The 27,756-nt window shown below is 38.0% G+C and overlaps 1 protein-coding gene across 6 annotated transcripts; it reads right to left on the bottom strand.

Moving 5' to 3' along the window:
* Window positions 1–323: 323 nt before the first annotated feature.
* Window positions 324–27,261, bottom strand: LOC131926087 (vomeronasal type-1 receptor 4-like). Of its 6 annotated transcripts, XM_059281402.1 has the most exons (7): window positions 27,124–27,261; window positions 26,757–26,966; window positions 26,324–26,420; window positions 25,155–25,193; window positions 16,353–16,426; window positions 9,690–9,977; window positions 686–2,206 (listed from the first exon to the last, which is right to left on the bottom strand). In XM_059281402.1, the coding sequence occupies exon 7, from the start codon at window positions 1,888–1,890 to the stop codon at window positions 883–885; it is 1,008 nt and encodes a 335-aa protein (XP_059137385.1). In that variant the 5' UTR covers window positions 1,891–2,206; window positions 9,690–9,977; window positions 16,353–16,426; window positions 25,155–25,193; window positions 26,324–26,420; window positions 26,757–26,966; window positions 27,124–27,261; the 3' UTR covers window positions 686–882. The 6 variants fall into 6 exon arrangements, 5 of the variants coding, with proteins under 5 accessions (XP_059137385.1, XP_059137378.1, XP_059137370.1 ...); XR_009383442.1 differs by lacking the exons at window positions 686–2,206; window positions 26,757–26,966 and adding an exon at window positions 324–679; XM_059281395.1 differs by lacking the exon at window positions 26,757–26,966 and having other exon boundaries at window positions 25,126–25,193.
* Between the last annotated feature and the right edge of the window lie 495 nt (window positions 27,262–27,756).

The following is a 27,756-nucleotide window of genomic DNA, read 5'->3' as shown; positions in this document are numbered from 1 at the left end:
GTGAGAGGGGCGGGAGGGGGAGAACAAGGGAATCCATGCCTGATATGTAGAACTGAATTGTATTGCAAAATAAAAAAAAGTTTCAACTAAAAAGAAGTAATATTCCAATGGATCCACAGAAGACTTCTGCCTGGTATTCTAAGAACTAACACCAATACTACTCAAATCAGTAAAAAAAAAAGATAGACATCTTCAAAAATCTTTTGATGTAGCTAGGATATCCAAGTAACTGAAAAATCAGTTAATTACACAGCAAAAGAAAAAAAATTACAGAGCAGTCTCCTGAGGACCATGAATGCAACATTTTCTCAACAGAAAACAAACAACATTCAATATCTTTATTTCAAATTAATTTTTATACAAGGTACAAAGGATACAAATGACATATGTTTTAATTTCTAAGTTTCTAGGGAAGGTGCTCTTCTTCCCAGACTTTTTTAAGCAGTGCTACTAAGGGATTAGATCAGCTCAATAAGAATTTCTCATTATTGGCTTCAAGCATGGTATTTGGAAAGGTACTTATGAAAATGTTTTGCTATTGGTGCAGGTTGAAGCAGTTGTGACTGGAGCAGAGCATTCTGAAACACAAGTTCATGGCCATCCATGGATTCAGTCTTCCTTGAAGCTTGAGAGGAAGGACCTTCAAAGTTGCTATGAAAGCACCAGGCATCCTAGATGCCTGAAAGGATGAAAACCGCAAGAAAGGTAACTACATTGGCAGTGAGTTAGCTAGCTCATTTGCATATCACATGGGAAAGAGGAAGACTCTGTAAGTTGAAGAGTATAATGGGTCACACACAAGATGATCAGTTCATGTTGACTGCTAATTTATCCAGCTGAAAAAACTCCCATGATTCTTAAAAAAAACTTGCTGCTACTTACTTATCTTTCTGTATTGACTTTTTGAGGGTGATGGGTGAGTAAAGACATGAATCCACATAAAACATCACTTACATACTTAAAATAAATTGAACGATGTTTATTCCTGATCCAGGACCAACTTAATCTGGACACAGTGAAGTAATGATTCATAAAAACAAAGGGCCCCAAAGAGGGAAAACACAGAGAAGTAAGGCAAGAGATGTTCAACAGCCACCAGCTGTGATTATACAAAAGAGCAATGCAGCCTTGTAAGATGGAGGAGAATGTATAAAAAAACAGAAAGGTAGACACCAGTGTCAGGATGTTCTGGGTGGCTCTGGACTCAGGGGAGGTTCTGCTGGAAGTATGAGTGCTGTGGATATGTTGAACCCTTTTCTTGTGTCTGTACAGAATGACAATCATGGATCCGCTGGTCCAGGTGATGAGCAAAGAGAAAAAGACTTCAGGGATCATCACTAATGCTGCAAAGAGTGAGTCACTGATTTCATTGTGAACTACAATAGAGCAGTGTCCAAAATCTCGCGTTTTTGTCATGTTTTTGTTATTTCTTTTGGTAACTGGATATATAAAGAAAATGAAATGCATCGACATGTAGAAGAACCAGAGGAGGATAATGAAGCAGCCAATGTACTTGGCAGCTTTGACTCTGAGATTCTTCCAAAAGGATTCCCTGGGACTGATGGTCATGGCCTGGAAGACACTCAAGAGACAGGAGGTTCCAATGGACATACTCCGGCCAATTCTTTGAATGTATAAAATTAATCTACATCCAAAATCATTCAGTAATTGCCTCAACAGAAAACGAGTCATTGTGTGTGGTACTCCTGAAGAGAGAATGATCATGACATTGGCTGTCATTAGATTCATGAGAATCAAATCTGTGGGCTTTAATGTACATTCTCTATAGTGAAGGACTAGATAGTAGAATATAAGAGAGAAATTTCCCAGAATTCCAATTGTAGTTTGTGACAAGAAAATGATTCTGATTATGAGGTTCCACAAGTTCATTATGTGATTTGGAACAATTTCCTTTAGATTGTGGACAAGTTATTTGTCTTAGCAAAATGAATAAAACAAATACTTGCGGATTTATTGTGGAAGAAGAAACCTCTACTGCTAAGAGGCTTAAATAGAGAATCCTTTAAACTCAGGAGTTGATGTCCAGCCTAGACTACACAAAAAGGCCTCATCCCAAAATGTTGATAGTAGTTACTTTCCATATTTGTTACTCTAGGATTGCTCAATACCTCAGACTGCTTGTATTGCTAGAAGAATGTTCATTAATTTTCATAAAATGCAGCATTTGGGACAATATGATGTTGGACTGTAAGAAACAATGAAAAGTGATGGCCCATAAAACAAACATAATTCCAGAAAATACGGATATTTGCTAGTCCTTTTATAAAAGAAGACAACTTCAATAATTACCACAAAATTTAAATATATGTATTTTTAATGTACATATTATGTAAATTAAAACATAAGTAATGAGAAATGTATAATATCACTCTGAGTATATCTGTGGTCTTGTGACAGGGACAAGTTTCCTCCATCTTGTCTCAACTTGATCCATCTTTGGTATAACATAAACTCATCCTTTTCTTACCCACTCCATGGCAATTCTAATGGAAAAGGGTCCATCTTCATTCTTGTAATTGGGAGTTGAAATGTGCAGCTAACTGTACATTTTTGTATTCTGTTAAACTGCTTGCTTACTTTACTACCCTCTGCAACTCACAACCATGATGTAATTATTCTGGCTTCTTTACATTTTGAAGTTCTCTGTAAACATTTGAGGCAAGTCTGTGAGAAGTGCTTCTCTTCAGCCAGTTGCTTAGGTCTAACTCTCAATATGGACTTTGATTTTCCTGAATGGTCTTTGGGTCTCAAACTCACAACTGTCTTACATGAAAAAAAAAGTTTAAGAACATAAAACATATAGAAATGGTGCTTCAAGCGACAACTTTCATTAAAATATATCAAGAGCTAGGTTTTTTTTTGGAAAATTCACAACACATAGACAACACATACATATGCACACACTTGTTCAGGGTTGTTTGAAAGGTGGGGACATTTAGTATTACGAAATCTCACAGAATGTACAACAGAACAAAAACAAGATAATATGCCAGGAAATGTGTCACAGATAAAGAGAATATCTGATAAATGATAGGTACTGTGGTAATGGTTCATCTTTCTATTGAACCTATGTCTGGAATGATCTAGTAACACTCACAAGTCTAGAGTGCAAATGAGAGGGAAGAAGGGAGTAGGTTAGACAGTCCACCAGGGCAGTGAAGTTGGAGGAAACTCTTAGGACATCATACACTATTCCTGTGAGAGAAGGTGTCTGCACATACTTCTCTAATTTGGTGAGGTACCCCTGTAGAAGCAGGCAGTAGCATCTGTGAATCAGCACCAGGCTGGACCAAGCATCCCCAGGATGGGCACTGTTGACTTTGCACACTCAACAACCATGCAGGGACAGTTAGCTGGACAATCAACAGCTAGGGAATAACAGGCAGTGAATCTTGTGATCTAAAGTAGTTTAAACAGAATGGGGGGATGAGCTAAGACCTTAGTAACTACCGGATATATACAGTCTCCCCTTCCCCATTCACCTGCACTGAAGAACACCCTAGGGAACTGTTATTTCAGAAAGAGAAAGTCCTCTATTAACAGATGTATTTCAAGTTCACAAAGACAGATATCACTGTGTCAAGTGTTATTTCATAGCATCTAATGATTACAAACGTGTGTTTACGTAAAAGTGAGTGTGTGTAGAGGTCAGGAAATTTGAAAAGCATCCATTGGAGGGTCTGGTTTGGGATGGGGATGGTAAACAAATACATGTATTTTGGAAGTAAAAGATGGAATAATGGAAAAGGGACAGTATAAGCTGGGATGAGAAAATGCTGGAAGGGAAGATTTGGGGCCAATAAAAAATCCATAGTAAGATAATGTCTCATGTAAACTTGCTACTTTGAAGTTAATAATACATCAAGAATAAAAAATAAAGCCAAACAAAATAAACTTCAATATGGAATGAAGGAAGAAATGCTGAAAAAAAATCAAATTTGGATATGCTTGTGGATGAACTAGGGGTCATCTACCATGGCAATGTCTGTTAATATCCCACTACAAACATTTGAAAATGGGTAGCAACTGCTTAAGTTGAGTAAATATTACTATACCCACAGTATTCACAATCTTTTTCATCTTGCCAATACTCTATTTAACATTTTATTATTCTGAGTAGAAACACGTTATATAATTTCATTTATGTTGCAAATCTAAATATTTTTATGCGCTATAGTTCTGTGTCTTTTTTTAATTAAAATATAGTTTTTACATTGTCCTTTCATTTCTCCAAGTGCCCACACACAAACTTCCTCGGATATTCATGGCTTTTGGCCTTTTAATTTAATTGTTGTTACATAAATGCATGTGTGAGGTGTTTAATTTTATTTGTATGTACATGATTGCAGGGTTCATCATTTGATACTGGAAAACCAGTTAAGTACTTGATCCCTTGAGAAGTCTGTTTTCTCCTGTTCTCAGAAATCTCTTGTTGTAGCTTTTACACCTCAACAAAGAAACTTCTCTTCAAAAGCAAAGGAAACCTTGCATTAATTCAACTGATCAAAACCCAGAAAACAAGTGTTGGTGTAGTGTCAAATACCAGTTGATCTATGTACAATGCAAGTTGTTCACTCAAGGCTCAGGAAACATTGTTGTAAAAACCCAAGAAACCAATATGTGCTGTGAGACTCCATCTCCTACAAATGTTGGGAAAGCTGCACTCATTAAGTCTCAAACTGGCAGTCTTAAAAGGGACACCAAGAGACATGCTAACACTGAAGGAGGAATTTCAATGGGCCCTAGAAATCCCACTTACAAGAATAACCTCACAACTAAATTTACTTTTTACATCATCCAGTTTCAATCATGGGAATTTCATCCTGCAGAACACTCACAATTGCCCAGTGGCACACCATGATCAATGATGCATACTCACAACATAGACTTTTACTTGACAATTTCAGCCTGAGTGAATTCTGTAACATTATTACTGGGGTATTTGGGAGGCTGCTACTAAGCAATGGGAGGAGTGTGCACTGAGTTCGGCTGAGACCATGCACCAAAGACCATGAGCAATGTGTGCATTAATGATTCCACAGCATGAAGGAAGTATATGGAAATTTTTCTGGGCATGAGCTGATAGCCTACAGGAAAAAGAATTTGTGAACAATTTGGCATCAAACATTCAATAGAATCATGTGTTCAAGCATCATATACAGGTGGCTAAGAAACTCCAGGAGGAAAATATAAAATCCCAAACTCAATGCCAAAAACGCTATAGTGATCATGATCAAAAAGATCTAGAAACTATTCTGGAAATCAGAAGATAAAGGCTGCATTTGGGAGACGATAAACGAGGACATAGTATATCTTTTACAAAAACAGGTTGGATGGTTCTATGAAGAGGAAAATGAAGAAGAACATCACAGAGTTCTCTGGAGGCAGCAGTTACTATAAAGAGGCTGGAGGAATAGAACCAAGAGTGATGAAAGAAGCCATCTGTACTCCAGCATGAGTGACCCACAGGGATCAGAAATGGTATGATGCTGAAATTGTGCAGACAAAGGAAAGAAAAATATTTTCAATAATTGATTGATTTCTTATGACTGAAGGAAAGAAAACTTACAAAAAACCAAAGAGTGAGAAAAGTGATCTTTGCACAAAGGAGAATATGATCTTGAGTACAGTAAAAATAGCTATCTAACACTTGCAAATTCAAAAGACTGATAAAAAAATATTCATAGGTCATCCCCAAAACCACCACCTTCAACACTGTACCCCAAGGACTTGGATCACTGTCATTTTACAAATATGCATAGTGATACTCTTTATTTCTCAAACTCAGTCTTCTCATAAAGGATTTCATATATAACAGTAATGGAAAATATCTGCCTTGAATATGATCTCGCTCTAACAAACATGACTAAGCACTACAAAATGCATTCCACATTGGTAGTTTTCCTTCTATCTTACAATCTAGGGAGTTACTCTTAAGTGTTTTTTACTACTTATACTTTCAGATTATTTTTAAAATAGAATTCCACATACCTATGCTGAAGAAAACAATAATAAATTCTCAAAATCATATAGACTAATAGAAACATCAAACTGTATAATAAACTCCATTGATAAAAGTCCTGGGCAATTAAAGTGTTGTCTGCCCTCTGAAATGTTTACCTATAACTCTGTTTCCTTCTACAATGCAGCACAGGTCTGTTTTGGTTAATTAGTCAACAGTAGTTTTGGATCATATTTCAGAACTGATTTTACTCTCTGTACTATGATTTAAGTTCTGCTTCACTTGTGAAATATGCTTTAGATGTGTGGTTATGATGTTTCACTATTTGAAAATGCTCATGACAAGAAATAAATAAATAAGAAAGAAAGAAAGACAGAAAGAAAAAAGAGAAAGAAAGGGAGAGAGAAAGAGAAAAGAGAGAAAGAGAAAAGAAGGAAAGAAGGAAAGGAAAAGGAAGAAAGGAAGCAAACAAAGAAAGCAAGCAAGAAAGAACAAAAGGAAAAAGAATGAAGGAAAAAGGAAGAAAGAAAGGAAGAAATGAAGGAAAGACAAGAGTTTTGGTTAAGGTTGTTGGTTGTATGGCGCTTGTGTCTGTTCTGTACCTCAAACTCAGAGAATCATGGGTCAACCATGATTCTTGCAAACGTCATTCAATGTTTGTGAATGCTGATACTACCAGAGGAGTGAGACCATGGAAATGTTCCTTAGAACACTATCAAAATCATGTTCTTTAATTTATATATTTGCTGCTTCATCTGACAATAATATACATAGGAAATATGAAATCATTTAAGATATACCCTGTCCAACAGGGCATGAGTGAAAACACAGCATCCCAGGAACATTTTAAAATTCTACCTACTTGAAGTTTTTTTCTTACTGAGAGGCCAGGCATATTCCCATAAAGATTATACCAGTGGATCAATCTGGAAACATCAGTGAGGATGGTAAAAAATTCAAAATATTGGCAAGATGCTTCACCTTAAGAGCTCTCTGGCCTTTGAGACTCCTTGGATGACAATGACTAAGAAGAATATATACCACCTGATTTTGATTTGAGTATGGGTATCCATCTGCATTCAGTGTAATGAAGAAAGAAAAAAAGTTAAAGAAAAGAAACAGTGAACACCATCCAACACAGTTAGGTGGTTGACCCTGTGTTCAGATCTGTGAGGTCAGTCTGCGCAATTCTGGAAATGGTGTTTTTCTTCACAGCAATAGCATCAACACACAAAGTTGTATTGTGGTTACACAGGTCACATGCACAGAAATCCAATATTATCACTTGTAAATATTCACTTCATTTTAAGTATTAAGAGTTAAATGTATATTGGCAAATACAATTTTTAAAAAGATTTAATTTTATTGAATGTACATTAATATGTATCATTCAAATCCTACAGCCTTTCTTACCTGATCATATTTCATGTTAGGGATCAACACAGACCTAAAGACCAATACCAGTGCTAAAGTCCTACTGATTTTAATTTTCCCTTAACAGTGAACATAGTCCTATTTCACTAAGGGATCTGGACAACAAAAGCACATCTTAGGTGTTCAATTCCCTAAATCATGCCTGACTATCTTGTATTATCTTTCAGTTCCTTATACTCACTGACATATCAGTCAGAAATGAGAGCATTTCTCTAGTATTGCATAAAAGCCTGTCAGTCAGAGACTTATCTTATATTGACTCATATGTGTGCATTTTCTCTCAAGGAGAGGTGGTAAGTTGCATTCCTCAATTTCTCTGCTCCCAAAGTTCTCACACTGTTCACATCAGAACATTTTCAGTGATTCCATGAGCCAGAGTAAGAGAGATGCCTTCCTTCATAGTACAGAAGACTCCACAATGTAGGCAGTTCAGATAGAAAATATGCCATAATTTTTATAATTTCATATACTGGACAATGATAAAGACCCCATCTCCATACTCAATCTTAGAAATATAAGTTTCTATGGATCAAATGTTAGACTTCGTGGTTGTTTTCTACTGCTTCATCTGTACTCTTCCTTCTAACATCCTAAACATTATGAGAAATGGTGGGTGTAATTTTTATTAATTAAGTGTATAAATAGCCAACAGTGATAACATTTATGTGTCAATGCACTCCTGTTAGTTTGACACATTCTCTGAGTTTTATAACTGTGTGATGTGGACAGTAACTTTAGCTCAACTGTTAAGACCTGAACTTAGAAACAGAAAGGGCACATGACTATTTTAAATTTAAAAGCTCTTTGTGTCAGGGTGTATACTGGAAGATCTAGAACATAGCAGTCACCTGAGACCATGATCACAAAGTCCTGAGATACATTTTCAAAAACACTGTATTATTTCTGTAGTTTGTGTTCCCCACTTTACATGTTTTTTTTATGTTGTTGATATTTCATGCTTTTTGTGGTAAGATGTTTTATTTTGGGATAGTGGACAGATGGCTTAGTCACAGAAAAAACTTGATGATATTGCAGTGGACCTTGGTTTGCCTTCCAGCACCAAGACACTGGCAACAACTGACTCTAAGCCAAGTTCCATAGCATTATGACAAATTCTTCTGGCCTCTGAAATTATGTAGTCTCATAGTGCACATATATATGTGCAAGCCAAATTTTCATACACATGAAATAAAAGTAGATATATTTTTTAAAAGTTTTCATTTTGAAATAAATGTTCATTTCCTAGACAAATGCTAAGTGCAAATAAGGCTTTTCGGAATTTAATAAAGTGCAGTGTTCTAGCCATGGTTTGTGGTGACAGTTGTTCTAGCTCACAGTTTGATTTCACAAGTACAAGATGTACCTGATATTTATGATGTCACTGGAAATATGCATTGTTTACAATGATTGGTAATGGCTAGAGTGGTAACTACAGATGAATAACTAACACCATTACTCTGTGTAAAATGCAACATGAGATACTAATATGTGCTGAAATAACATGAGAAGAAAATTACATTGCTAAAATGTTTTCTTAAAATTGTGAATATACTTGCTACTTTATATGTTAATTTATCTATTATAATAAAATTTATAACACAATCAATTAGAAAAGCTTCATGAAAGATACATAACAAGGAATCTGAAGAATATGAGACCTTAAACATTGTCTAATCTGAAAGAAAAAAGCTAAGTGTGCATAGAAAGGATAAGACAGTGAGAGAAGACATGTCAGAACTTTGTGCTTAATACTAGAATAAGATTCAGCCAGGGGAGATAACCCAAGACAAATTTGTTTCTGGCTGTCATTGCTGATATTCATTCTACAATTTGCCTTCAGTGTTACCTTCCAAAGTTCAAGAGGGAGATTTCACACCAGTCATTCCAAACAGACTGGTCATTCAATACACTCAGTTACTGACTCTATAACTTCTAAATGCAGCGTTACATTAAAACATCTTTTAGTCCAGAATCAGATTCAAATGCTACTGCTTCCAAGATTGTACAATTTTTACATTCCAATTTGAAAGTTTTCTATGGGCATAAAACTATGCTAAGTTCAGCTATAACAATCATGCTGCAAAGATAGTCTACATGTCATTTAACATAAGATAAATTATCAAATTGACATATTTCCACAATCTTTCCACATTTTTACAAATGTATTGCATTACACTGTTGGTACCCACAGTGACCCTCAGTCAGAGATTTATATTACGGTAATAACCAACAGGGACTGGCACAAGGTTTGGTGTGCCTATTTTTGGCTCACCTCTTAGCTATAGAATTATTCTTCTGATTTCTCTGTTTGTTCCACAGATCTGTTTCTCCTCCTCATTCCCATCGCTGAACATGAGCACTTACTCATGCTTCTCTTCTTTGCTGGATCTAATGCTCAGGTTAAAATATGAAGTACTCCCCTGGCTTTTGGCCACTGCACAATGTTGGATTCATTGGGCAGATTTACACGCAATAATATAAGGGAGTCACTTCAAGCCTGAGGTAGAAGTCTAGGATTCTGTGACCTCAGCTCCCTCTAGAACTGCAATTTTCATATCACCTACAATGGGAATGACAGTGGATGGGTTTAAGAGAGCAGATCATTTATAAAAAAAAATTTCACTTGTTAATTAACAAAGACACTTAAGACTCTTTTGCTGAATCTCTCCAAAGACACAAGGTGTTTTGAAGAAGCACTGAGTTTTCATCATCCCTGAAACCTTACAGGGATCATAGGGAAGGTGCTAGAAAGTTTGAGGTCTGATTCATGAGAAAGTTATAGAGGTCTCTGGGTCCCATTAGATCCAGGCTTCTCTGTCTTCTTCCAACACAAATCAACTTAGATTTTTTTTTAAGATTTAGAGTATTTACTATATAAATGTTTCTTTTAGTATTATATACATGCCATGTATGTTTTAGTCTAGGTGTCCACCCATTATCTCCTTTCCTATCTCTTATCCTTGCACCAGTTTTCCTTCTAAATCTCATGTGTTCCCTAAAAAAGGAAACAAAAAACTAAATATATGTAATGATGTTAGTATGTGCCCAGTGTAGTGGCATCTCTGAAAGCATGGGTAGATTTTTTTTTTTCAATACAGGGTTTCTCTGCGTAGCTTTGTGCCTTTCCTGGAACTCGCTTTGGAGAGCAGGCTGGCCTCGAACTCACAGAGATCCGCCTGCCTCTGCCTCCCGAGTGCTGGGATTAAAGGTGTGCGCCACCACCGCCGCCAGCTGCGTAGATTCTTAAGGGTCAACTCCTTTATGAAATCTGACACTTCCTTTCCCAGAAGCCATCTGTGGCCAATACCTCTTCAGCCAAAAGTGGGACTTATTGACCACCTCCACTGTGCTGGGATCTTGTCTAGCTTGATTTTGTGAAGATTTTGAACATACTGTCCTAACATGTGAATTCACATGTGCAAGTGCCCTGTTCGGTCCAGACAAAATCTGTTTCCTTGGAATTTTATTTCACCACTGGTTTTTACAAACTTTCTGCCTTTTCTTCCATGATAATCCTTGAGTCTTGGGAGGAAAAAGTGTGGTATAGATGTCCCATTGTCAGCTGGATCCTCCAGTCTCTTATTCTCAGCACTTGGAATGAATGTAGGCCTGAGTGTTAATCACCATAGGGTGCAAAAAGAACCTTCTTTGATGAAGGTTAAGAGATAGACTAATCTACCTCCACTTTAGAGTACTCAGCCGAGGAACAAAGTCAGATCTGAGGAGAATATCTAATGAAGTAGGAGATCACCAGAACACTTAGTATAATACAATAAAAATTAAACACATAATGATGCCTTGAAAATATTCTAGGAAAAATGAAAAAATATGGACCAAGTCACAAAATGAGATTTTTAAATTTAAATATATATATATATATATATATATATATATATATATATATATATATATATTTGGTTTTTCGAGACAGGGTTTCTCTGTGTAGCTTTTGCGCCTTTCCTGGGACTCACTTGGTAGCCCAGGCTGGCCTCGAATTCACAGAGATCCGCCTGGCTCTGCCTCCCGAGTGCTGGGATTAAAGGTGTGCGCCACCACCGCCCGGCCAAAAATATTTTTTACTTTTGAAATGTAACAAGTTACACAATTTCCAATTTCTCTTTCCTCCCTCTGCCCCTTCACTTGGACACCCTTCAATCTTTCTCAAATTTGTAGTCTCTCTTTTTTTGTTGTTACAACACACACATATACAAGTACACATGAATATACATATATAAACATGTATGGTCTTTACATAGTCTATTGAGAGCTGCTGGTAGCAAAGGGCCATGGGAGTAAACAGCAGGTGACAACTAGTGTTCAAAAGGTCAACCTGTCAGAACAAAGGCTTCTGGTAGAGGACTAAGCCATCATGCAAGGTGTGTTGGAAGTATTACCTTTTGAATGAATTGGCTGTTTCTTGTAGATTTCTTGTGCAATTACAGCTATGGTAACTCCCCATTACCATGCATCTTCATGTAATGTATATATGTAATCTCATGATTACATCTCAACCTATTGGGCACATATATCTGTGGGTGGTCAGGAACATGAGTTTTCATGTATCTGTATAATTTTGATATGTAGAAAATATACTAGGATACGCTTCATAGCCAGATCCACAGTCCCATGAGACTCTAAACACTTCAAGCCTGCTTTGTTCCTTTTGCTCAAACACAGAAAATAATAATCTCTCCTCAGTCTAAAATACTGCATGTATTTAGCTCATTTTTACCTCAGAGAAAGTTCAAACTAGATTAAAGGCCTTTTTAAATAGATCATAAGTTTAAAACTTTGCAGTTACTCACAAGATCAGAGTCACAGGTGTCTTACCAGAGTTGCAGACACAAAACACCCTAAGAAAGGCCTGTCAGGGCTTTTAGGAGCCCAGTGTCATTGGTGTGATGGCTTGCATAGCCTTGGTGCAGTGGGGAGGGGCTTGGACCTGCCTAGGCTCAGTGTGTCGGGCTCTGCTGACTCCCCATGGGAGACCTTGATTTGGGGGATGTGGGGTGGCTTGGGAGGAAGGGCTAGGGGGGTGGGAAGAGATGGGATCTGTGTGTGGTATGTAGAGTGAGTAGAAAATTTCTTAATAAAGAAAAATGAAAAAAAAAAGAAAACACACACACACACACACACACACACACACACACACACACAAAGAAAGAAAGAAAGGCCAGTCAGTTCTTCACTTGCCAAGTCTATTGCTAAAAAGCAATTTCTCAGAGTTTGTTGCACTGGGCACTGTGCCCCCTCCCTCTGGTCCTGAGGCCTTGGAACCTTGGCTTACCATGGTAATGGCTCTGCTCCTTATAGTCTATTCTAGAAATGTGCTATGACCTTGAGGGTTTTTGAAGCTTTTCTCAGAATTGCAAGAAGTCTCCTGTTAGAAATATAAGGATTGTCAGGCAAGAGAGGAGCGAAGAATGAGAGCTGAAAAGAAGCTGTAGTTTTAGAGAACTAAAGTAGAACAAAGAGAAAACAGCAGAGAGAGGAATTATGGCTTACTTAGAACAATAAAGGATGGACTGAAAGATCACAGTGTGCATAGATTTATTCATAAATAAGTAGTTGTCGCATCTTCTTTGGACTCTGGGAGAAAGCTTTTGTTATTAGTCCATATACAGTTTCTCCTATGTATAAGACTTCAATGCTGATTACTTGTATTGGATGAGCAATTGGAGGGCTCCTACCAGGGGAAGACTATTTCTCCCAATACCTATACTTATCTATTGGTAGAAGTGTAGCCCCCCCCCCATTTGGGTAGCTGTTGCCTTGCTTGCTGACCTTGACCTTGATGTCCTCCCTATGCTAATCCCCTGCCAATTTTCTCCCTCCTGAATGTTTATAGGAGTTTCCTTGTTTGCGTAGCCTGCATATTGGGCGTTAACAGCTTAGATGCAAGAATGTAGAACATGTAGCTAACTTCTGCCCTCCAGGGTTCTCTCATTGTGCTATAAGCCTGTATTTAAGGCCTCCTCCCTCCTTCAATAAATGGCATTTGGCATTCTGCTGAGGTGAATGACCCGCTGTCTCTTGTCTCTGTTTTTTGATCCACAGCCCATCACTCGGACATGTAAAAGGGTGGTGGTAGCATGGATGTTACCTCTACATAGAAGAATAAATGTTTAGAAGGTGGTTGGGAAGCATGATGCTTTAGTATAGTAGCAGTAGCATATTATCCTCTAAAATCCATAACCTCAATTGTTCTTGTTAGATGGCTAGGCTTCGAGCATGAGGTTTTCCCTCTCTAAATCAGAAATATTTCTTCATGTGCCACACTGGCACTAGAGAGACATGCCACTGCAGGGGCCACCCCAATCTAAGTGGCCTGCACTGCTACTCAGGGCCATGAAGGCTATCTAGACCTAAGCTGCAGCAGCAGAATATGTCTGAGTCTGTGAGCTTACACCAGCCAGGGTCCATATCTGTACACGAATTTCTAAATGGTTTATTAAATTAAAAAAATCAGATCCAGATATAGGGGTGAAAACCTGAGCGATCAAGCAAATAGGGAAAGTCACAGCTAACCTTACCTCACCAACTCCATAGCTTCCAAAAACAAGATATTTTCTATCTTGTGTGTGGACCTATATGCCTTGCTCTTCTGCCGTCTGATTTGCTCTCTGTCCAACTACATCACATCCTCTTCCTTTCCAGCTCTATCACTTCCTGTCTTTCTGTACAGACCTCCATACCTTCATGGTTAACTAGTGCTGAAATTTAAGGCATGTGCCACCATGCCTGGCTCTATTCCCAGTGTGGCCTTGAACTCACATAGATCCAGACAGATCCCTGCATCCCAAGTGATAGGATTAAAGGCGTGTGCTAACATTGCATATTTTTTTTGTTTACTTAAAATGGCTGGCTTTTTCCTCTGACCTCCAGGTGAGCTTTATTTATTATACCACAAATAAAATATCACATTTTCCTTTTTTTGCCTAATTTAAAAAAATTAAAAAACTAGTATAAGAAAAACTGTATACAATAAGTAAAATAACTATATACAATATATGCAAGCAAAAAGTACATCAACAATGTCTAGTCCATTTACATTTGACAAATTCAGAGAAAATATTCCATTGTTTATCCTATCTTGGTGAGTCCAAAATGTACCTAATTCACTTTCTATCCTATCTTGTATTACCAACAGAAAACTATCATACGATGTCTTTCAAATTTATACACTTAACACCTCTTAATGAGTTTCTTTCCTGAAATTTGTAACAAGGAAAAGTGTAACTACAACTATCTAATCTTCAACTCCCTCAGAGACCAAAAGAGGAAACAATATTACCTAGTAAAACAGGAAGTGCAACCAAGTGACTTCCAAAAAAATGTGAATAATGACAGAAGCAGCCAGCTTCCTGGACAGTCACCTGAGGTTTCTCTTCAACATTGGGCCATCACCTTTGGCCTACAAGCTTAGCATATCTGACAGACTCATTAGTGAAGTAGGATCTACACAAGACCTAGAGCTTGACACCACATTTGGTTCAAGAATTCCATGTACCAGATAAACCTGAATTTCACCAATGTCCTGTCATGATTCAGGATTTTAAATTCTGAAAATTGCTGGTGTTTTTGGAATTCAGCTGCCTATTCTTCTAGGCTTATGGATGGTTTCATCTTGGCATCCCATTCTTCTCTGCATCCCATTCTTCTCAGCTTGTGGGTGGCTTTATCTACTTATTAAATTCCAATCTACCATTGAGAGGTTAGACTCCATCAGCTTAGTTACTCCTTCAAGAATAACTGTTTCAGCTACTGCTCCACTGCACACTAGAAGCCATCTGTCCACTGCCTGTTCAGCTGCCTTCAAAGAAAGGGCCACTGTACCTTTCTAAGATTGTAAATCCACTTCAGCAATTGTGCCATATTGTCCTGGCCTCAGAGGACATCTGTTGTCAAAGCTGCAACCACACTAGTTTGGCAAGGATCAGTACCTTTGTTTATTGTCCTGCTTGTCCATTTTGGACAGCATACTGTCAGCAGTCTATGCAAGGGCAATTTCTTGCCCAGTGGCTAACTTTTGCCACAATGAAAGTTAACTCCATGTGGAGGTTCTTCAATGCCCATATCTTCTCTGAAGTAGATTGGTGCTGCCAGGAGCAGACGTGTCTCATAGTCATAAAAAATGACTGTTATAATAACATAGAAAAAAATCTATGTTATTAAAATATATTAAATGCTATATTCTGTAGATCTCTGAAGTGTTTGAAGATGACCTGTCTATCTAAAATATATCTCTGGTTGACCTTGAAAACATACCTAATATGACTACAAGTTCAATTGTAATGACTACCTTCATTTCTTTATATCATAATAGTTGGTAATAGTAACTTTCAAGGATTAGCAAATTGCATTACATTGTTAAATGAGCTGTATAGGTACAATATCTTGAACAAGATTAGAAACATGTACAGCAGCTTCTAACAAAATCAATCTCAAATTTGTATCAATATATATAATTTGTATACAATATACAAAAATCCAATCCAATGTAAAATATTTAAAACCAGTAGTTGCCTTTTAAAAGCAGATTCACACCTTTAATCCCAGCACTCGGGAGGCAGAGCCAGGCAGATCTCTGTGAGTTCGAGGCCAGCCTGGGCTACCAAGTGAGTTCCAGGAAAGGCGCAAAGCTACACAGAGAAACCCTGTCTCGAAAAACCAAAAAAAAAAAAAAAAAGTAGATTCAATAATTTACCTTTGTATTTATATCATATCTATAGCCTCTCTTTTTTTCTTTTCAGAGTAGATTCAATAATCTACTTCTTTTCTATATCCTCATTTTTATTTTTTTCAAACAAGAACCTTAAATCTAATCTCTTTCATTTAGTCTTTTATTGACCATTAACAAAAAACTGTAACCACCCATCCTAGACAATGACAATTATCCAAAACCCATTGAAAGACCAAAACCCACTTGCCATACCTCTTGGGATTGTGGACGTCATGTTCTTAAAATTATTTCCTGCTGTTTGTGGGTGAAAGCATCTTTAGGAGATCCTGAAAAGAAAAATTTGGGGTTAATTGTCAAATCCTTGTAGAGGTAGCTGTATCATTTGTTGTCCAGTCTCTGTATAATACAAAAGTGCAGGACTTATCTCAAGTCTTCACTCGAATAGTCTATGAGGCTGAATCATCTCAGCTAGACATCTCAAAATTGTCCTGAGCCATTTGTACTCCAAATATGATCTTTGGGTGATATTTGTCAGCTTAGTGGTATTATTATTGTCCATGTGTATTCATCATTGTGGAGTCCCATCATCATTTTTGAGATCTCAAATTTGCTGTTAAGTGTGGTCTTGATTTCCTGCAAAAAAACTGATAGACTCTCTAGTGCAAAAGCATGTATAGGCAGCTAAATGAAGACTCTTTTCTATAATTAGTTAGTGCTCTATATGACTATTAATATTATAACAAAAAGTTAAATATATATATGTTAATCTTATAAATATTGATATAAAATTCATACCATTTAAGAACCAAAATAGAACCAAAGAACTGAGATTAGTGGCAATAGAATAGTCCATTAATTTTGGCTTCTTCTGTCACATATCAAATGGCTCTTGTGACATGATACATACATTTTGCATTTTCCTTTTAATAAACATGCTTGGGTTTAGAAAAAGAGAAAGCCATTCTCCAACTCCAAAGCTAGTTTTAATTTTTAATTGAACTAGGACCATTTGTGTTAAGTGTCTTTAGAGAAGAGCAGAAACAAACATTTAGAAAGACTTATGAAATTTTATATAGTGTGTGGGGCTTGATGTGCTATTTAAGCTTTAGTAATGTTTCTTTTACAAATGTGGGTGCCCTTGTATTTGGGGCATAAATGTTCAGAATTGAGACTTCATCTTGTTGGATTTTTCCCTGTAATAAATGTGTAATGTCCTTTCCAATCTCTTTTGATTGACTTTAGTTTGAAGACTATTTTATTAGATATTAGGTTAGCTACACCAGCTTGCTTCTTAAATCCATTTGATTGGAAGGTCTTTTCCCAGCCTTTTAGTCTGAGGTGGTGTCTGTCTTAGAAGTTGAGGTGTGTTTCTTTTTTTTTTTTTTTTTTTTTTTTTTTTTAATTTTTATTTTGCAATACAATTCAGTTCTACATATCAGCCACAGATTCCCCTGTTCTCCCCCCTCCCGCCCCCCTCACCTTCCCCCCAGCCCGCCCCCCACTCCAATCTCCTCCAGGGCAAAGCCTTCCCCACAGACTGAGATCAACCTGGTGGACTCAGTCCAGGTAGGTCCAGTCCCCTCCTCCCATGCTGAGCCAAGGGACCCTGCATAGGCCCCAGGTTTCAAACAGCCAACTCATGCAATGAGCACAGGACCCGGTCCCACTGCCTGGATGCCTCCCAAACAGATCAGGCCAATCAACTGTCTCACCCACTCAGAGGGCCTGATCCAGTTGGTGACCCCTCAGCCATTGGTTCATATTTCATGTGTTTCCGTTTGTTTGGCTATTTGTCTCTGTGCTTTATCCGACCTTGGTCTCAACAATTCTCGCTCATATAAACCCTCCTCATTCTCGCTAATTGGACTCCCAGAGATCCACCTGGGGCCTAGTCATGGATCTCTGCCTCCAGGTCCATCAGTAGTTGGATGAGGTTTCTAGCACGACAATTAGGGTGTTTGGCCATCCCATCACCAGAGTAGGTCAGTTCGGATTGTCGCTCGACCATTGCCAGCAGTCTGTTGTGGGGGTATCTTTGTGGATTTCTGTGGGCCTCTCTAGCACTTTGTTTCTTCCTATTCTCATGTGGTCTTCATTTACCATGGTCTCCTATTCCTTGTTCTCCCTCTATGTTTTTGATCCAGCTGGGATCTCCCACTCACCCAAGCTCTCTTTCCCTCGACCCTCGCCCTTCACTACCCCCACTCCTGTCCAGGCTGTTCATGTAGATCTCATTCCATTTCTCTGTCGTTGGGCGATCCCTGTGTCTTTCTTGGGGTCCTGTTTTCCAGGTAGCCTGCCTGGTGATGTGAGTAGCAGTCCAGTCATCCTTGTTCCACATCTAGTATCCTGTTATGAGTGAGTACATACCATGTTTGTCTTTCTGAGTCTGGGATACCTCACTCAGGATGATTTTTTCTAGATCCATCCATTTGTCTGCAAACCTCATGATGTCATTGTTTTTCTCTGCTGAGTAGTATTCCATTGTGTATATGTACCACATTTTGTTTATCCATTCTTCAGTTGAAGGGCATCTAGGTTGTTTCCATGTTCTGGCTATTACAAACAACGCTGATATGAACATAGCTGAACAAGTGCTCTTGTGGTGTGGTTGAGCATTCCTTGGGTATATGCCCAAGAGTGGTATAGCTGGATCTTGGGGGAGATGGATTCCCAATTTTCTAAGAAATCGCCATATTGATTTCCAAAGTGGTTGTACAAGCTTGCATTCCCACCAGCAGTGGAGGAGAGTTCCCCTAGCTCCACATCCTCTCCAGCATAAGGTGTCTTCAGTGTTTTTGATCTTAGCCATTCTGACAGGCGTAAGGTGGTATCTCAGAGTTGTTTTGATTTGCATTTCCCTGATGATTAGGGATGTTGAGCAATTCCTTAAATGTCTTTCAGCCATTTGAGTTTCCTCTGTTGAGAATTCTCTGTTTAGTTCTATAGCCCATTTCTTAATTGGACTGTTGGGCATTTTGATGTCTAATTTCTTGAGTTCCTTATATATTCTGGATATCAGTCCTCTGTCAGATGTGGGATTGGTGAAGATCTTTTCCCATTCTGTAGGCTGTCGCTTTGCTTTGTTGACCGTTTCCTTTGCCCTACAAAAGCTTCTCAGTTTCAAGAGGTCCCACTGATTGATTGTTTCTCTCAGTGTCTGTGCTACTGGTGTTCTATTTAGAAAGTGGTCTCCTATGCCAATGTGTTCAAGACTACTTCCTATTTTCTCTTCTAGCAGGTTCAGAGTAGCTGGATTTATGTTGAGGTCCTTGATCCACTTGGACTTAAGTTTTGTGCACGGTGATAGATATGGATCTATTTGCAGCCTTCTACATGTTGATATCCAGTTTTGCCAGCACCATTTGTTGAAGATGCTTTCTTTTTTCCATTGTGCACTTTTGGCTTCTTTGTCAAAAATTATTTGTTCATAGGTGTGCGGATTAATATCAGGGTCTTCAATTCGATTCCATTGGTCCACATGTCGGTTTTTATGCCAGTACCAAGCTGTTTTTATTACTGTAGCTCTATAGTACAGCTTGAAGTCAGGGATCGTGATGCCTCCAGAGGTTGTTTTATTGTACAGGATTCTTTTGGCTATCCTGGGTTTTTTGTTTTTCCATATGAAGTTGAGTATTATTCTTTCCAGGTCTGTGAAGAATTGTGTTGGTATTTTGATGGGGATTGCATTGAATCTGTAGATTGCTTTTGGTAAGATTGCCATTTTTACTATGTTAGTTCTGCCTATCCATGAGCATGGGAGATCTTTCCATTTTCTGACATCTTCTTCAATTTCTTTTTTCAGGGACTTAAAGTTCTTGTCATATAGGTCCTTCACTTGCTTGGTTAGTATTACCCCAAGGTATTTTATGTCATTTGTGGCTATAGTAAAGGGTGATGTATCTCTGATTTCCTTCTCCGCTTTTTTGTCCATTGTATATAGGAGGGCTACTGATTTTTTGGAGTTGATCTTGTATCCTGCTATGTTGCTGAAGGTGTTTATAAGCTGTATCAGTTCCTTGGTGGAATCTTTGGGGTTGCTCAAGTATACTATCATGTCATCTGCAAATAGGGAAAGCTTGACTTCTTCCTTTCCAATTTGTATCCCCTTAATCTCCTTATGTTGTCTTATTGCTCTGGCTAGAACTTCAAGTACTATATTGAATAAGTATGGGGAGAGCGGACAGCCTTGCCTCGTTCCTGATTTTAGTGGAATTGCTTTGAGTTTCTCTCCATTTAATTTGATGTTGGCTGTTGGCTTGCTGTAAATTGCCTTTATTATGTTTAGGTATGTTCCCTGTATTCCTGATCGCTCCAAGACCTTTATCATGAAGGGGTGTTGGATTTTGTCAAATGCCTTTTCAGCATCTAGTGAGATGATCATGTGGTTTTTTTCTTTGAGTTTGTTTATATGGTGTATCACATTGACAGACTTTCGTATGTTGAACCATCCTTGCATCCCTGGAATGAATCCTACTTGATCATGGTGGATAATTGTTTTGATGTGTTCTTGGAGTCTGTTTGCCAGTATTTTATTGAGTATTTTTGCATCAATGTTCATGAGGGAGATCGGTCTGTAGTTCTCTTTCTTTGTTGTATCCTTGTTTGGTTTGGGAATCAGGGTAAATTGTAGCCTCATAGAAGGAGTTTGGTAATGTTCCTTCTGTTTCTATTGTATGGAACAATTTAGAGAGTATTGGTATTAACTCTTCTTTGAAGATCTGGTAGAATTCTGCACTGAAACCATCTGGTCCTGGGCTTTTTTTGGTTGGGAGACTTTTAATGACTGTTTCTATTTCGTTAGGGGTTATTGGACTATTTAAATAGTTTATCTGGTCTTGATTTAATTTAGGTATGTGGTACCTATCCAGAAAATTATCCATTTCTTTTAGGTTTTCCAGTTTTGTGGAATAGAGGTTTTTGAAGTATGACCTGATGATTCTCTGGATTTCCTCAATGTCTGTTGTTATGTCCCCCTTTTCATTTCTGATTTTGTTGATTTGGATGCTCTCTCTCTGTCTTTTGGTTAGTTTGGATAAGGGCTTGTCTATCTTGTTGATTTTCTCAAAGAACCAACTCTTTGTTTCATTAATTTTTTGTATTGTTCTCTTTGTTTCTATTTTATTGATTTCAGCTCTCACTTTGATAATTTCCTGGCATCTATTTTTCCTGGGAGACTTTGCTTCTTCCTGTTCTAGAACTTTCAGGTGTGCTGTTAAGTCACTAGTGTGAGATTTCTCCAGCTTATTTACGTGGGCGTTTAGTGCTATGAATTTCCCTCTTAGTACTGCTTTCATAGTGTCCCATAGGTTTGGATATGTGGTGTCTTCATTTTCGTTGATCTCTAGGAAGTCTTTAATTTCTTTCTTTATTTCTTCCTTAACCCATTGGTGATTCAGGTGGGTATTGTTCAGTTTCCATGAGATTGTAGGTTTTCTGTAGTTTTTGTTGTTGTTGAAATCCAACTTTAGACCATGGTGGTCTGATAGAACACAGGAGGTTATTCTAATTGTTTTGTATCTGTTTAGATTTGCTTTGTGACCAAGTATGTGGTCGATTTTAGAGAAGGTTCCATGGGGTGCTGAGAAGAAGGTATATTCTTTTTTGTTAGGATGGAATGTTCTGTAGATGTCGATTAAGTCCATTTGAGTCATGACATCAATTAAGTCCTTTATTTCTCTGTTAAGTTTCGATTTGGGGGATCTGTCCAGTGGTGAAAGTGGGGTGTTGAGGTCTCCCACTATTAATGTGTGGGGTTTTATATGTGATTTAAGCTTTAATAATGTTTCTTTTACATATGTGGGTGCCCTTGTGTTTGGGGCATAAATGTTCAGAATTGAGACTTCATCTTGGTGGATCTTTCCTGTGATGAGTATGTAATGCCCTTCTTGATCTCTTTTGATTGATTTTAGTTTGAAGTCTATTTTGCTGGATATCAGGATGGCTACACCCGCTTGTTTCTTAAGACCGTTTGATTGGAAAGTCTTTTCCCAGCCTTTTATTTTTAGGTAGTGTCTATCTTTGAATTTGAGATGTGTTTCTTGTATGCAGCAGAAAGATGGGTCCTGCTTTCGTATCCATTCTGTAAGCCTATGTCTTTTTATAGGTGAATTAAGTCCATTGATATTGAGGGATATTAATGTCCAGTGATTGTTCATTCCTGTTATTTTTTGGTGGTGATGTGTGTGTACTTTTCTTCGTTGGGGTCTACTGCTGTGGCTTTATCTATTGCCTGTGTTTTCGAGGTTGTATCTGACTTCCTTAGGTTGGAATTTTCCTTCTAGTGCTTTCTGTAGGGCTGGGTTTGTGGATAAATATTGTTTAAATCTGGCTTTGTCATGGAATGTCTTGTTCACTCCATCTATGACGATTGAAAGTTTTGCTGGGTATATTAGTCTAGGCTGACATCCATGGTCTCTTAATGTCTGCATTACATCTGTCCAGGACCTTCTGGCTTTCAAAGTCTCCATTGAGAAATCGGGTGTTATTCTGATAGGTTTGCCTTTATATGTCACTTGGCCTTTTTCCTTTGCTGCTCTTAATATTCTTTCTTTATTCTGTACGTTTAATTGTTTAATTATTATGTGGCGAGGGGACTTTTTCTGGGGGTCTAGTCTGTTTGGTGTTCTATAGGCTTCCTGTATCTTCATAGGCATTTCCTTCTTTAAGTTGGGAAAGTTTTCTTCTATGATCTTGTTGAATATATTTTCTGTGCCCTTGAGTTGGTATTCTTCTCCTTCTTCTACCCCTATTATTCGTAGGTTTGGTCTTTTCATGGTGTCCCAAATTTCTTGGACATTTTGGTTCATGACTTTGTTGACTTTAGTGTTTTCTTTGACTGATGAATCTATTTCTTCTATTGTATCTTCAACGCTAGAGATCCTCTCTTCCATCTCTTGCATTCTGTTGATTATACTTGCATCTGAAGTTCCCAATCGTTTTCTCAGATTTTCTATTTCCAGCATTCCCTCTGTTTGTGTCTTCTTCATTTTTTCTATTTCCTTTTTCAGGTCTTGGACTGTTTCCTTCATTTGTTTCATTGATTTTTCTTGATTTTCTTTCAGTATTTTATTGTTCTCTTCCAGGACTTTATTGATTTCTTCTAATTTGTTTGCCCTTTCCTCTAGTTGTTTACAGCGTTCTTCACACTTTTTTGTCTTTTCCTCTACACGAGCCTCTAGCTTCTTCATGATGACATTCATAAGGCTATTTTCTTCTGCTTCTTCCAATTTCTGATGTTCAGGTCTAGGTGTTGGAGGAGGGCTAGGGCCTGGTGATGGTGTATTACTATTCATTTTGTTGTATGTGTTTCTGCCTTGACGTCTGCCCATCTCCTTGTGGTTCGTTCCTGGCCTTATCCGCACACTTGGTTCAGAGCTGACAGATTCAGGAAGTCTCTCTCTCTTGTCCAGATGGGAGCTCTCTTGTCCAAATTGGAAGTCCGGGGCAGGATGGAAGCTCTTGTTCAGAAGGGAAGTCCGGGGGAGCATGGGTGCTCTCCTCTCTCTCTCTCTCTCTCTCTCTCTCTCTCTCTCTCTCTCTCTCCTCCAGATGGGAAATCCACGGCAAGATGGGAGCTGTGCTTCAGAAGGGAAGTCCTGGGCAAGATGGGAGCTGGGGGCCGAGGTGTGTTTCTTGTATGCAGCAGAAGGATGGATCTTGTTTTCATATCCATTCTGTTAGCCTGTGTCTTTTTATAGTTGAGTTGAGACCATTGATATTAATGGATATTAATAACCAGTTATTGTTAAATTCTGTTATTTTTTTGTTGGTTGTGTTGTATGTTTCCATTCTTTGGTATTTGTTGGTGTGGGACTATCTATTGCCTGTGTTTTCATGGCTGTATCTAACTTCCTTAGGTTGGATTTTTCCTTCTATTGCTTCCTGTAGGGCTAGATTTGTAGAAAGATATTGTTTAAATCTGCTTTTATCATGGAATATTTTGTTTATTCTGTCTACGTTGATTGCTAGTTTTGCTGGATATAATAGTATGGGTTGGAATCCGTAGTCTCTTAGTGTCTGTATAACATTTTTCCAGGACCTTCTGGCTTTCAGAATCTCCATTGAGAAGTCAGGTGTTGTTCTTATGGGTCTGCCTTTATGTGTTACTTGGCCTTTTTCCTTTTCAGCTCTTAATATTTTTTCTTTTTTCTGTATGTTTAGTGGTTTGATTATGTGGCAAGTGGAATTTTTTTTTGGATCCAGTCTATTTGGTGTTCTGTAACCTTCTTGTTTCTTTATAGGCATTTCCTTCTTTAGGTTGGGAAAGTTTTCTCCTATGATTTTGTTGAATATACTTTCTGAGCCTTTGAGTTGGTATTCTTTTCCTTCTATCCTTATTATTCTTAGGTTTGGTCTTTTCATGATGTCACAAATTTCCTGGACACGTTGGGTCATGACTTTGTTGACTTTAGTGTTTTATTTGAATAATTCATATATGCTCCTTATAATTTTTAAAGAAATCTGTATTTCTATTTATCTTCAGTGAAGTAGTATAAATAGGAAACTCTGGCATTTCTATATCAAATACAGAAAGAATAACATCAAAATATCATTTTTTATTAAAACAGTGCAGAACATGAAATTGAAAAGTGTAAAATTTGTTCAGAGCACTGTTATCTTTTCCTCAATTAAGATATTATGAATTCTCCAGTTTCATGGTAATGCACCATGCAATCAAGGGATGTTTCACACCCTACAAGACCTGGTATAGCAGTTCAGAGTACTCAGATACAGCCATGTTCCTTCATTATCACCAGCAATGTTCAGGGTGTAAATTATACACTTTATCAAACAGAAAGGTGACACAGTATTGAAAGATAAATTAAGGATCACAGAGGAAATGAAGTCATGTAATGGAAATATACCAGAGAATCAAACTGAGTAGAAGGGAAAGACTGGGGGAGACGTGGGAGGCAAATGCTGAAATGAAGATGGGGACAGCTGGCAGAGGAGAAGAATTTTGAATTGTAAGGTTTTTTTGTAAAACTGTTCTGGGAGTCTTGAAATTGTGGACTTGACTCACTCTAATCATAATTTTGTGCAGAAATCTACCTTTGTGGAATATACTGGATTTCTGCTGATCACAGGAGTCTGGAGAGGAGAAGAAATGACTGACATCAGTGCCACAGGCCTCATACAAGGATCAAATTATACACACCCATGGGAGGGATGTTTGATTTAATTTTTTTTGTGAAGATTTTTCAGAAAAGCTAAGAGTAACATTGATAGTGGAAAGAAAACAGTACCTCACTGACTAAACCTGGTTTCAAATCAACATAATGGTGAACTCTTACACTGACATGTTCAAATCCCTCCCTGGATTCTGTCTTTCTCTGTATGCCTCCACCCCCAATGAATAACCATTAACCACCCGTGTGGTTATGCAAGCCCTTTTCTTTAACATGGAGAACTGAATGGGCTTTCTTGACCTATACATAAATGTTATTTTTCTTTTAAAAGCAAACATACATGTTAGAACTATAGTGGCAGACTCCCTTGGTTCCATATACTCTCCCTAAAACTTAAGATGAAAGAAAGAAAACAGCAAATCTTAAACACATACCGACACTTCCCTTTCAGGCACAGGTGACTGTTTTTCTTTTAAGAGCTTATCTTCTGTCTCACGGCTCCATCAAAGTCTTAGTTATGAAATCTTAGTCTGGGTAGAGTGATGGTGGCATCTTTATTGTTGTATTAATGAGGATAATTTCAGTCAGGACTATAACAAGGAAGATGAGAGATGATGTTCTCACCCTGTGTAAGGAGTGGTCTGGTAATATGACAGGAATTTTCTAAAGGTTATCTACCATGTATCTCTCTCTTTCCCTATTCCTGTTTGTCCATCTGTCCATACCTTCCATCCTACTCTCTGTGTGCATATGTCCCTTCGCACAATACTAGATTCAAAGTTACTAACAAAGAATTACATTACTATAGTCTAAGACACAGACTTTCAGATTTGTTTATGTCATTAAAGTTTCTTGCATCTAAATGAACCCAATCAAATCTTCTCTTCAACTCAATGGTGTACACAGGGTGGCCATGGAAGCTTAGTGTTCAGTACAAATACTTTTCTGTGGCCAGGATCCCTAAAAGGACCCATGTTATATTTATATATAGTTATTCCATATTTTTAGTATTAGTGTCATGCATGTGATTCTGCCTGTCCTGATGGGTATCTTTGATAATCAATTCCAACAGGTGTTAGTAACATGTACAACCTGTGATTTTTTTTTGCAGTCAGGGATGTAGTTCTGTTTACAGTCAGCAGACAGATGATATCAGGTTCCACAAATCCATACAAAAGCCATGAAGGACCTGAAGACAATGGTTCACAGCATCAGTTGGAGATGATGAGAGAGATTTTAAAACTTAAGCAGATGTGTGAAAAGCACACTTCACACACACAGAGAGAGAATGAGAGAAAGAGAGAGAGAGAGAGAGAGAGAGAGAGAGAGAGAGAGAGAGAGAGAGAGAGTGATATGCATGATCACACTCCCTCATTTGAATTCTGAAGATTCCAAATCTGCAATTACAAAACCACTCAGCTCTCAATGAAAAATACAAGTATCTTTTTTAATTTTCATGAACAAGTTAAGATATTTGAAGCACAGAATAACATATATCACGCTATCACCTCCACCAAATACTTACCTGTGTGTTCTCAATATCTAAGCAGTGTATAGTGGGTTGCTGTATGCCGGTATGGAATGGAAAATGTAATATAAATTTATGATTGAATGATCTCCACTCTTCATAGGGAAGTGATCACCATCTCCTCTAGAAATTTATTCACATCTTCTATATTGGTACTGAAGATTATCTGCTGAGGAGTTTGTGCACTGTACAAGTCCTCAAGCATTACTAAAAATGATCAATAATGATGTCAGTCAGCAGATGCTTAATTGGTTTTCTAAGATATACTCTCACACAACAATCCCACAGAATTAGTGAAGAAGTCAGGGGGTATCTCGTGGACTACAAGAAGTTTAGTACAGGGCTCTGCCTGAGTTGTAATTACCTTGGTATTTGTGCTTACAGCTAATTTTGAGTGTGCCAGGAACATGCTGTCTCTCTTCTGCTTCTCAGTGTTATATCTGTGATTCCTCCTGGATTTTGGTGGCTAGTAAAGCCTTAATAGTCATGGAAACTTCCAAAGTTTCTGTATCCCATGGAGATGGTAGGTTATGATTTCAGAATAATGCCATTATGACATCATGGGATCCCATACTGGGTGAAGGGAGCATTTTAAAACTGATTATGGAAAACCTTGAAGGTGTGGGTTGTAGACTTGCTTTTTTGTGTGCAACAGAGACTGATAAAGCTGTGGCTACCTGAGATGTGAGTATTGAATAGCATCTTGGCTGGAGTCATGTTGAAGAAGGATATTAAGGTAAGTGGATCAGTTTAGAACTAAGAAAGAGGCAGAGGAAGAGTAGGATAAGATGGCAAAGGAGGAAGAAGAGCAAGAGCAGGAAGAGGAGGAGTAGTAAAACAAGAACAAGGAGGAGGAGGAGGAGGAGAAAGAGGAGGAGAACAGAGTTCTCAAAGATACAGGTCCTCCTATACCAGTTACACTTCAGTTGGTACCTTATGTCTCACAAGATTGTTAATGTATGGTGAAAAACTCCAAGGAAAGAAGGAGAAACCATCC

The sequence above is a fragment of the Peromyscus eremicus genome, chromosome 1 (assembly GCF_949786415.1).
Source record: "Peromyscus eremicus chromosome 1, PerEre_H2_v1, whole genome shotgun sequence".
Lineage (NCBI taxonomy): Eukaryota > Metazoa > Chordata > Mammalia > Rodentia > Cricetidae > Peromyscus > Peromyscus eremicus.
This window is presented reverse-complemented; position numbering and strand designations above follow the sequence as displayed.

What these genes read in the sequence shown, in the direction of transcription:
- LOC131926087 (XM_059281402.1), bottom strand. Translation starts at nt 1,890, where the DNA reads ATGAACTTGTGGAACCTCATAATCAGAATCATTTTCTTGTCACAAACT.